This window comes from Netta rufina, assembly GCF_964035555.1.
Source record: "Netta rufina genome assembly, chromosome: 1".
In the NCBI taxonomy this organism is placed as follows: domain Eukaryota; kingdom Metazoa; phylum Chordata; class Aves; order Anseriformes; family Anatidae; genus Netta; species Netta rufina.
In genome coordinates, this window is record NC_140123.1 from 68,093,503 (window position 1) to 68,105,584 (window position 12,082).

The following is a 12,082-nucleotide window of genomic DNA, read 5'->3' on the forward strand; positions in this document are numbered from 1 at the left end:
CTGCTGCCTCTTTCAGTGGCTTACGTCTTACAACTTGGGAACCTTTAATACAGGCAGAGTGAAATCTAATTGCTAGGAGGTAGTATTTAGCAAAAGCACAAGACTAAACAGTTTTGATAGCTAATAAAGAGGAGTAAAAGCCTGTAGAAATTAACCCTTTAATTTTGTTTTCAATAAATTAGCAGCAGAGGTTTCATTAATAATTTCAAAATGCGAGTCACATTAACATTGTCATATTCTCACATAACAGATTCCACTTGCTGTGCAACTCATCATCTTGTGGACACATTCTTAGTAACGTGCTTGATAATGCAGTGGTTTCGGTTGGGCAAAACTTACTGCCAGAAAGGCTCTTCACCAGTTCACTGCACAGTGCTGGTGGCAGCCACTGCTCCGGCAGATCAATGTTGCAGGCTTCAATTCTTCCATGCTTTACATCCATATCTACTTTAACATCAAGAACAGAATCCTTATAGACCATGTTAAAACATGTGCTAACGCTGAACTTTGGTGTCTTCCCATAAATCCATTCCCAGGTCTGTAGTTCTTTAGATTTATTATTAATTCCAGGAAGCACAGTCTCATCGGTTGGGTTTATTAAGGTGATATGATGATCTATTTGGTGTTGCATAGCATATTCTTCAGCAATGGCATCCAGGAGCATCTCACATGTTAAACTAGGATCCTCTTCAAAGAGATTTTTCACTGATGCAGGCACACTGGGAGTGGCATTGCTTTTTAGTCCTTTATAAGGGCTCTTTAGCACATCAGATAAAACAAACTTATCTGCATTACAGAGTAAGGTACAGTGGTGATAAGCAGTTGTCCTTCCCAGCTTTGCAGCAGTACCTGAGATTTTGTATTGCCTATCTAGCAAGATGTCATACCTGTCAGTGACGTGGATATTTAACTGTGGCCGCAAGGCTTTCAGTGCCTTCACAACTAGCTTCAAGTTTTCCATTCGTTCATATTTTTTCCTCGTTGTGAAGAAAGTCAAATTGATATTGCCTAAGTCATGGTAAACCGTCCCTCCTCCACTTCTCCTCCGGGCTAATTTTATATTTTTTTGCCTCATTAGCTTGAGATTGCATTCCTGCCAGGGATTCTGATGTCTCCCTATTACCACAGCTGGGGAATTTCTCCACAGGAAGAGGACCTGCCGGTTCTCTAAATTCATGTGGTCATGGATCCAGTCTTCCACTGCTAGATTGTGGTAAACATCATTAGAAAGAGACTGGATAATGAGTCCTCCATTAGTTGCGTCTCTGAAGCCAGCTTTTTGAGTCCTGAAGATGCAGGATAACTGTAGGCAGTTCTTGAATGATGACTGGAGTACCATGTTTTTAATAATGAAATAAGAGATGGAAAGAATATGTGGCCTGGTAAAGACGAAGGTGGCAAGCACACAACCCGCTGTCGTGACAGCAAGGAACTGCTAACTGCAGTCATGCTCTTCCCAAAGTAAAAGTGATCTCAAACTGCTGAGTTACAAGGCAGTCTTCTCCTCCAGAGGCTGACGATGCTGTTCCATCCCTGCCATGTGCTTCACACAAAAGCTGGGGCTGTCCGAGGAGCGTTTCCTTGCAGTTGGTCACCTCTAGTGCCTGAAAGACCGAGGGAACAGGTGGAAGCAAACTCTATTTTCTCCCTCAATACATTCTCGCTTGTGTTTTGCTAAACTGAGCTACAGCACTACAGCTTTATGAACACATTTTCACCGATAAGAGCACCACACGAGTGCACTGACTCCACGAGGAGAAAGGTCAAGGGAACCTCTCAGCCCCGCGCCCCCCGGCCGCCATCTTATACCCCCCCCCGCCGCCATCTTCTCCCCCCTCCCACCTCACCGGCCGGTCCCGCGCTGCTCCCGGCGGGGCGGGGAGGGAACGGGGGCGCTGTTAAAGCCGTTAAAATCGTTAAAGCCGTTGGCGGCCCCTCACCGCCCTCCTCAGCGCCTTCCGCTTCCCGGGTTAGAGGTGCTGGAGCGTGCGCCGCCGACAGGGGCGGGCTGGGCTAAAGCCCTGCTTTAAACCAACAGGCAGCGCCAGTGGGGGAATGTGGTAAAGGTTTGTACGAGTGTACGTGGTATTGAACGGAACGGGCCAGTGCTGATCGTCACTCGGACCGCGCCAGCTAAATTCACAACATATAAAAGTGGACGGCTTGTGCAAGACCAGTCTGTGCAATTAATTCCTCGCCACGCGATGTTCTGGATGCTAGAAGCGTTCACGACTTCACAGGGAGACTGAACAAGTAAAGACCAATGCACAGAGGCTTATCAAATTCAGAGAAAATATCCACGGTGTTCATGAAGATATAGAGACTAGATACTGATGGCGTAATTGATAGCAAGTTGGAAATGATCAAAGGCTAGATGATTACAGACTGTATGCACCAGATTGTCTTCACATTTGTACTGATTAGGGCAATTCTTAAAGTCTATAAGACCTAAGCCATAATTCTACAAGGCCTATCATCTGTATTTAAATTGAGACTTGGGGGGCAATGATCAGAGCTGCAAGTTTAAGTTTTATCCTCAGTGGTACCCATATCTCTTGCCAATGTACATGTATTCATGAAGGATACCTTACATGCTTTTCTCTCTCATTCCTCAGTAATAGGACTCCCAAGATATGAAGGAATTGTAGACAAAAAGGTTGGAAGAGTGGGTTGTGAGAAATCACAAATGTAGGCTATTCCTTTTGAAGAAGAACAGTGACAAGTAGGATTCTTTTTCTTCTTTCTTGTTCTAGAATTAAGTGACTTGGGAAGAAACACCAAACTGATATTCAGATGAAACAAATCATTCGAGGAAGCAAATTGGGGTTGGGAATGTAATTCCCAGATTTCTGTATGTTCACTTTACCAATAAAATTATTCATTGTGGAGCCTGAATCAACTTCATCTTCTGAGTGAAGAAACAATCCTAGTACACCTACATTCCCTGAAATGTGAAGGAGAAAAAAAAGGCAGATAAAGGGTGAGAGATTAAAGATGAGAGCTTGGGGTTGTTTCCCGCTGAAGAACTGGAGCATTCACAGCAAGAACATAACTTAGAAAACCCTTAAAAGAAATGTGTGGGTGTAGTAGGGCAAGTGAACAGTAAGAAACTGCTACCACATGAGAGTGAGACTAAAAGGAGCCTGATGTGACATGCACCCCAGCACTTGGCATGTTGCATTATCACATTAAAAAACAAGTTGGTAATTATTCTGAACAGTTTGAAGTGGGCATAATTTGTTGCTAAATTAGACTGGTGATAGCTCAGCTTGGCACTGGGGTGGACTGTTCCCTTAATACATAGCCTTAATGCACATGAACTTCATCCATAAAACCGTGTTGATTTAGAGTTCCAAATATTAGTTGGTATAATGCAAAGGTGAACAAGAGCCCTTGAACGCTGGTCGGAGGAAGTGAAACGCATCCTTTGGGATTTCTGATGTTACTGAAAGAAAAAATGTGCGGGGGGATTTGTTTCCATTTTATAGCGCTTAGCCCTCAGAAATTTGCGTTGCGTCGCTTCCACGTTTTGCCACGGGGTGTCAGTAAAAACATACCGTGAGCTGTTGGACGCCTTGCTTTTCAGGGTGCAAGCAGGTGGGTCTAAGGCAACTTTTTGTAATTTTATTTTTTTAGTTAGAACCAGAATTGTCTAAAAATGCTGCGTGCAGAACACTAGGTGGACAGTTAAAGATGCCTTGAGGGGTGTTTCTCATGTGCTGATGAGTAAAATACATAGTCAAGGAGAAGTACTTTTCCTGAAAAGTGGCTATTGCTGAGGGCAAACCCAGCAAGATAATTCGAAATATTGTCAATATGCAAAAAGCATGAATTTATAAACTGAATTTATAAGAGCACGAATTTACAGACTGGATTATATTGCATTATAAACCAGAATATGCATTCACCCCTTGACAGGATCCAGCAACAGCTGCTTAGTGACACTTTTCCAGATTTTTTTTAATTATTATTATTATTTTTAATTTCTAATCTCTTTCTTGTTTTTGCCTCTAGTGTTTCAGCCCTGAGACCTGTGAGGATTTTGGAAGCGGCATTGAGGAGCCGGGAGCGGGGAGGCAGCGGCGGCGTGAGGCGGGCAGCACGCGGGCCGTTGCCCGGCGCCCAACGGACGCGCGGGGCGCAGCCGTTGGGGCGTGGCGGGCCCGCCCCGGGCAGCAGGGCGGGGGGAGCCAGGAGGGGAGCGCAGCGGGGTGAGCAACCGGGACGGGACGGGGGGCGACCGGATTGGGGGCTGTTTAAACTATATGGACGTGGGCTAGTCCATGGGACCTGACTGAATGCAGGGTGCTGGTCGGTGCTCGGCTGAACGTGAGCCAGCAGTGTGCCCAGGTGGCCAAGAGGGCCAGCGGCATCCTGGCTCGTATCAAGAATAGTGCAGCCAGCAGGAGCAGGGAGGTGATCGTCCCCCTGTACTCTGCTCTGGTGAGGCCGCACCTCGAGTGCTGTGCTCAGCTTTGGGCCCCTCACTACAAGAAGGACATCGAGGCCCTGGAGCATGTCCAGAGCAGGGCTACGGAGCTGGTGCAGGGCCTGGAGCACAAGGCCTGTGAGGAGCGGCTGGGGGTGTTTGGTCTGGAGAAGACGAAGCTCAGGGGAGACCTCATTGCTCTCTGCAGCTACCTGAAAGGAAGGTGTGAGGAGCTGGGGGTCAGCCTCCTCCTGCAAATAACTTCAAAAAGTTCTTTTCCACAGATTGAGTAAAAGTAGTACTGTGAGGGAGCAAATGCTGCATATTCTACCTGCAAATTTGAATCCTTAGCACAGTGAGATGCTGAGGCACTAGCAGCTTGTAAATGACTGTGATCTGCTGTCTTCCCTTTCTGGAAGGACTTGGGTGATGCACATAATTGGAGATGGTTGTGAGTATCTCGGTCAGAGAGAACAGAATGTTAGGATAGGATCCACTTATGTAATTTGACATGTCAAATGATGGTGGGTGTAATAGAGATGTCCAGGCTGTCTTCACTGTCAGAGGAAAGAAACAGGTACTCCTAGAACATGATTAATTTTAGGATGAATGTCCAAAATGGATCATGTGAATTGCACTTAGAAGTCTCTTTGTAGATACCCAGAATTGTCAACTGAATCATAGTCCTAAACAAAGCCACCACTTAGGGTGCTGCTTAAAAACATGTTGAGGCTACTGGTCAGCCTGATGGTGACCGGGATTTGACTCGAAGTAGGATGTATGTGGTAGTGAAATAACACGGTGAACCAGCTGCCCTAAAGTTCCTTGAAACTCTTGAATGTAAGTATGGACAGAAGCTGTTGTGGTCATGGTGGTGGTGCTGAAGAACTTGCTGCTGGTGAACAGTTGCATGTTTGTATTCTAGTGCTGGATCTGTGGGCTTTCAGTATCACTGGCAGGTACTGAACTGCACTGCAAGGCATCGGTGTGTTTGCTACTCTCCCCACCTTGCTGGCTCTTCCTTCTCTCACTGAGGGCTCCAGCAACTTTATCATACTTATTCTTAGAAAGTTGCCAGAGAGCACTCTATCTTTCTCTCCTTTCTTTTATTCCAAAGTGTTTATGGATTTCTGAGGAATCACAGGCTGCACTACTATGAGTTGATGATAAGTAGCTGCATGTCCCTGTGTTCAGCTGAATTGAATGGAGTTTCAATGTTTACAAGTGTTTCTGCCCATGCTTGGTATTTTAGAAGATGCTGGTAGGTGGAGATAATTTGCACGTGATGTCCACATTTCTTACTAACATGTATTTCCTCTGTCTTGCAAATGATGATAATAATGCTATTCTCCATCCTTTTGTGGCTAGGGATTACAGAAGTGGTACTGTTCTCATCCCTGGTTTGTGTTGCTGGAACAGGCTGTCATAAGCTAGAGCAGAGTGCGAAGACATGCTAGGGGCAAAGGTTGTTTGTACTTCAGGGTTTTTGTTGGCTATGAAGTTTTGTTGGTAGAGTGGTATTGGGTTTTGAGTCCCTAAGGCCTTGAGGGATCAGTATTTTTGTCTGCTTAGACACTGCTTTCACCATATAGCATCATGTACACAACTGCAGTTAGTTAAGGCACTCAATTACAGTTCCTGCTTCATAAAGGAGATGGCTAAAAAAATATTTTCCATGAAGAATCCTTGATTTTGTAGTCTAAATATGGCAGCTCTGAGTGCATGCTGGAACTTTCTTGGTTTTCCAAGAGTGGGAGAAGGGGGGAGAAAGCTATAAATTGGTTGTATGGAGCAATGCAAATGCTTTTGGTATCACTGGTTACTCGTGGCTTGTCATTGTAGGTGTTTACGTAATAGATGATCCGATGCAGAGTAGGATTTAGCTTCCATGCCCTTCGTTAGCAGTTCTGTTCTCACTGTCAAAAGTGGGCACCGTTGTGGACTTCCTTCAGTAACAGCACAGCTGTATTCTCCCCAACCTGTATAACTCAGTGAAAGGGCAGGAATCCCAAACCACAGGTACAGATGCAGCCTGTACTCCTCTTCATGTATGCTTTCTGTTTGTTTTTTTTCTTTTTAAAGCTGCTTTTTCATTCAAACACTCAGAGTAATTATCACATTTCTAGGTTTGTGACTGTGCTTAGGTATTAATTCAGTAGCATTAGCTGGATCAGGTTTGATGAAAATGTAAAAAATAAAATTATAATGAAAATCAATTCATATTTTGTTCACTGACTCTTAATGTATTTGCATACCCATTGAGCAGAAGTGGTAAAATTAAAAGCTACAGAATGTCACATGACAGAGTCCACCCAGTAAGCGTTATTTTGCAAAGAATCTTTAATGTCTTTCCAAATAATAATGCATTTTTTCAAAATGCATTTTTTATACACTGCTAGTAAAAAGAAGAAAACCCTTGGATTATTAGAATCTAGTGAATGTCACAGAAATCACTACTGAGATACTGACTTCTTCATGCATTACATGATCAGTCTGTGTAACCAAGGGACTTTCTGCATCGCAGCGTATTCGTTTCTTGGTTAGACTGGGATTGTAGAAATCTGAGGACTCAAAACATTGGAAAGCTGTATGAGGAACTGATGCTCCTTTAAACTGAGGTGTTAAAGGTGAGGTGATACTTGCCCAAATGGTTAGCAACTCTCATTTCTTAGAAAAAGGCCGTATATGAAATATATATTTTAAGACAATATTGTTTCAGGGAAATTATTAATTCTATATTGATTAGTTGATGAATTAATATTAGAAATTGATCTGATAAATTTCTGCTGGCCTTTAGTATGTATGGCCCTATCTCAGAGGTGATTGAAGGGCTCTCCTAAGATCTGACAGAGCCATGGTGAGTAAGGCTGTTGAAACCTTGAGACCAGGCCTCTTACTGTGAAGTAGTCCCTGCAGATCCTTGAAGATGAGATAAAATATTTTATTCTTCCTTGTCCTCATAGATTGAAGATCTGAAGAAAATAAACCATGAGCTAAGGCAACATGTCATACAACTGCTTGAGAAGAAGCAAGTGGTTGAAAGTCAAGTGGGTAGGCTGTCCTGTAAAAATGATCATCTGCGTAAAGAATTGCCAAACTGTCTGAGCAGCTGCAAAGAGGAAACCATTTCTTACTGAATACCACTGATAAGGAGCTTGAGGAAGCAAAGGTATCTGCTTATTAGAATTAGTATTGTACAGTGATTATTTTAATGTTACTTCCTAATATGGGGATATATTTTTTTGTTTGTTTGTTTTCTTGACCTTTTCGGCTGAATTTTTAGCTTTCATCTCTGCTTTCAAGTATATTTCCTAGAATGAAGGAAAAATAGCTTCTGATAACTGATCTTTTTCAAGTGTAAAATGGTTCAAGGATTAAAGTCACATTTGCAGTTGAAAATACTGAAATTTCTGTGCAAATTGCTTTTGATTTCACATGATAATGGCAAATTTCATTTTATGCACATGCAATTACATGATTTAATGTAGTATTCAGATGGAAGAAAGGGTAGTTGTTGGCCATTGGTGTAACTACATGTATATTTCTTTAGTCCATAGGGATAGTCAAACTGTCCCTAAATTCAAAAGTTTCTTGGTAAAACAGTTCTTGGAACAAGTATCACATGCTTTCTTTTTCATTTCCTCACCTGAGAGTAATTCAACTGCTACTGGTTTTCTGAATCCTGGACTGCATCTGAAGATAAAACTTCTGATTCTCCTCTATATTAAATTTATTGTTGGTAAATTTTCAGCCTACGATAACTAAACAGCATATACAAAATATTAGTTGCAACAATAGCATGTACATAATAGTAACTTGTACAAAAGAATACGTCAGATAAAATGCTGGATCTGCCCTAACGATTATAAAAAATGTATGCATCTTTTTCTCTCAATTTTTTTATGGTAGATTCAAATCTGACGCCAGCAGAACAAGATAAAGAAGCTGTCACGCACAGTGGAAACACTAAAATCTGTGAGTTAAACATGCATTCTTAATACATATGTAGCTATGAAATCAGGCAACTTCCATATTAAATTATTATTTTAACTAGTTAATTTCACTTGTTTTGTTTTCACTGATAACAGGTGAGTTAAAGAATGGATAAATGTGTCTGTTCTCATTTGTCATTCTGTTGCTAAATGGATGGGAATCTGTTTCTGTTTTGCAGCTAGCTCTAAGGATTTTGCTTTTGAGAATCTTTTTAAGAATCTGACTTTTTTATGAAAATATGTTTACCTATTTTGAATACCTTGTAAATCATTTATGAGACAGAAAGAAACAACATTTATATTTAATAATTTTATCTTATTATTTTATCTTGTTTCAGATGTTACATTACTGTTGGAATATTTAGAAACATCTACAGTGTTGTAGAAATATTTGCCAGTGATAAATGTTACATATCAAATTAACATTTGAATATATTAAGTGGATTCCTGAAACATAAATTGATAAGTTTTTTTTTGTGTTTTTTTTGTTTGTTTGTTTGTTTGTTTGTTTGTTTTTTTACTCATGATTTTAATTTCTTTCCATAATTTTAAGATTTGTCTCAAAATTCTGGGGTGGTGGTGAGTGTGAGGGAAAAATTTGTTTTTTACTTTCATGCATGTTATATTTGACCTTATACCACAATTCTGCAAAGAATCCCCTCTGAAAAACAAACAAACAAAAAACACAACACTGGGCATGTAGAGCTTACTGTTCAGTTACCCCTGAAAGATTTTGATCCTTCAGCCAGAGAGTTTGGAATTTAAAAGCTAGATTCACTGAGAGATTTAGGGGACTTCTATAACTTTTTAGGGATTTAAAGTCTATTGCTGAATTTGTCTTAAAAAAAAAAAAAAAAAAAAAAAAAAAAAAAGCTCCACAAATTTCTTTCTTCCCCTTTAATATTCCCTAGCCGCTTAAACTTTCATGAGTTCAACAGATGGATTGTAACAGAGAAGGATTAGTTTTGCAGTTTTGAACTCTGGAACCACAGTTCATCTTCAAAATCTGCTTTAGGCCCCCGCATTACTTTCTGGATTTCAACTAGAATTAGTTACGCATGATGTTATTTCCATTTCAAAAGTTCATTTTTCATGGATCTTATGTAAACACAGTGACCTATTTTTTTCATACTAAAAAATTAAGGAGATATTCCAATACAAATCTATTTAATTGTCCTCCTTAGTTATGAACGGATATATTCCAAGTCAGTTAACACTTAGCTTTTATGGCCTTTTCTGTCCTGTTAGGTCAGCTTTAGAAGGACATTCAAGCATACTCTGCAATTTAACATAAAAGAGAAAATACTGTCATTCAGAAGTTACTTTGAAATATTATTTTTAAATGTTTATTGTATTTATATTATAAATATTTGGATATTTAACTAGATATCTTCATTACGAAGAGTATGTTTATCCATTTTATACTTTTTCATTACAAAAGTTCTGTTTCAGTGAATGAATTATTTTACTTTTTTAAATACAGGTTATTTTACGAACAGAAGGTGAAATAACACAAGGGAAGGCACCTTCCAGGCTTGACACATCTATTAAGACATTGGAAGAGGACAGAGACTACTATAAAAGTGAACCTGAGAATTTGCTGAAGGTATTTAGAAACGTGTTTTCAAGTCCTAACGGAGCTCTACCTGTGGCAGCATGTCAAAAAAAAAATCAGCCATCCAGGTGAGCTTGGAAAACACTTTGGAACAAAAAGAATAATACAGTCTTTTTGGTTTATCTGATGACATATTACCAGGAAGAAAAACTAATTGATTTTAAATCAATGCATATTGATGGCAAAAAATGTGAAATTAACTAATGCTTCACACAGAATATATATGTGTGGCTTTAACTGGTTACATTTTAATAATTTCTTAGCCTGATTATCAAATTAACATTTGAATATATTAAGTGGATTTCTGAAAGTTCCTGTTCTATTTGTAATAAACGCTGTTCAAAAGAAGAGTTTATAATATTAAGAAATGTGTATGAACAGTCTTGACCATCTAGTTACCTAGGTTGAAGTCTGATTACACCTTTTAAGTAAATTTGCAAAGCAGATACAAAAAAGGATATGAATTTTTTTTCTCTACTTTAACTTTGTATCACATTATTCTTTAAGGAATTGAGTACCGATCTGGAAGTTTTGAAAATATTGAGAGAACGTGAAGGACTTAAGTCAACGCTGAAAAAGTATGAGCGCCATGTGGCAGAAATTCAGGGTAACTTGAAAGTTTTAACAGCTGAGAGAGACAAAATTGCCAAGCTTTATGAACGGGTAACTTTGTTTATGTTATTTTGGTTAATTGAAATAACTTAAAGTGATGTACAAGAAAGATGTCAAGTATTTTTCATGATACTTCTTTCAAGAAATAAAAAAAGTTATGAAAAGTCTGAATTTGGCAGTTAAATACAAGCACAAGGTTGTAAGTGCTGACCTGAGTTAAGAACGCTTTCCTGAATCGAAGCATATATGCATAAATCATTGCTTCATCTGTCATATGGCATAGTTTTCGGGTTGCTCTGCACTACCAGCCATATTTGCCTTATTATATTCACTGTAGTCATAGTTTTTTCCCACACCAGAAGATTTTACAGTTTTGCAGTAAGAAACAAAAATATTTTTACCAAACACTGAAATAGTTTGATTTGAAAATATTGCTGAAAAGTCTCATGAGTGTTATTGTTTAGGATCCTTATTCCCTATTTTGTTACTAAAATTCCATTTGCTGCCATGATGTGCTAATGTAATGTGTTGTTATTTTGGCCTACTAAAAGGTAATTTTTTTTTTCACTGATAATTGCTTTTTGCAAGCTTTTTAGGATGAAAATCTATTTCTTCTGTTGAGCAATTCTAACTGAAATTCTTTAACCAGTCCTACTTGTGATTTATGTCCACGGTAACATGCTACATTATTTATTCCATGTTTCCCCTATACTGCTGTTTTTAAAAACAGGCACAGGAAGAGATTTCCCGGCTTCGTCAGGAATTTATCAAATGCCCCAGGACTCCTAAAAGTACTGTGACAGCTCAAGCTATGTTAAGGCATGTGGAGACAGAAAGGGATACAGCACTGTCAGATTTCCGAAGGATGACTACAGAGCGTGACAGTCTCAGGGAGCAGTTAAAGGTTTGATTTTTTTCACTCAAGCTTATTTTGATGCAAAAATTACACAGTATTGTAATTAAAGTTGCTAAAGATTTCTATTTTAATACATTAATTGCATTACATTTCTGTGGTGAGCTCTGATGTTCTATATGTGATTTCATTGTTATTTGACACAGATTTCCCAAGAGACTGCATTTAGTGAAAAGGCTCATTTGCAGCAGAGAATTGAGGAGCTGGAAACTACTATTCAAAATGTAAGGGCAAGTAATTATTTATAGAATTGTAAATGTAATACAGGTGACATTTAGGGTTAATCCTGCAGGATTGACCTGACTGCCTTCTGTCAAGGAATAACAGGAGGAGAGCAGTGGATGTCATTTGCCTAGACTGTAGCAAGGCTGTTGACACTGTTACTCACAGTGTTTTTGTATCCAGGTTAGGAAGCTGTGGTCTGGATGGGCAGGCAGCTAGGTGGGGAAGAATTTGATGGGTTGGTCAGGCTCAGCGGGCAGGAGTTAATGTCTCACTCAGCCTGGGGGCTGGAAACGTGG

At 39.8% G+C, this 12,082-nt stretch overlaps 2 protein-coding genes across 3 annotated transcripts in view; one reads left to right on the top strand and one right to left on the bottom strand.

The window, feature by feature from the left end:
• Positions 1 to 144: 144 nt before the first annotated feature.
• Positions 145 to 1,965, bottom strand: LIPT1 (lipoyltransferase 1). 2 transcript variants are annotated; one of them, XM_084281844.1, is made up of 2 exons: positions 1,843 to 1,965; positions 145 to 1,604 (listed from the first exon to the last, which is right to left on the bottom strand). In XM_084281844.1, exon 2 carries the CDS (start codon positions 1,337 to 1,339, stop codon positions 218 to 220), a length of 1,122 nt encoding a protein of 373 aa, XP_084137970.1. In that variant the 5' UTR covers positions 1,340 to 1,604; positions 1,843 to 1,965; the 3' UTR covers positions 145 to 217. The 2 variants fall into 2 exon arrangements, with proteins under 2 accessions (XP_084137970.1, XP_084137971.1); XM_084281845.1 differs by having other exon boundaries at positions 1,848 to 1,962.
• Positions 1,966 to 3,120: 1,155 nt separating this feature from the next.
• The window catches only part of TSGA10 (testis specific 10), a gene marked incomplete at both ends in the record, with an annotated part of 29,460 nt that continues 20,498 nt past the window's right edge, over positions 3,121 to 12,082 (top strand). Inside the window, 10 exon segments of the mRNA XM_084287657.1 lie at positions 3,121 to 3,126; positions 4,015 to 4,146; positions 7,393 to 7,516; positions 7,519 to 7,598; positions 8,339 to 8,347; positions 8,351 to 8,404; positions 9,905 to 10,052; positions 10,055 to 10,104; positions 11,379 to 11,552; positions 11,708 to 11,785. Of these exon segments, the coding sequence (XP_084143783.1) occupies positions 3,121 to 3,126; positions 4,015 to 4,146; positions 7,393 to 7,516; positions 7,519 to 7,598; positions 8,339 to 8,347; positions 8,351 to 8,404; positions 9,905 to 10,052; positions 10,055 to 10,104; positions 11,379 to 11,552; positions 11,708 to 11,785 (855 nt within the window).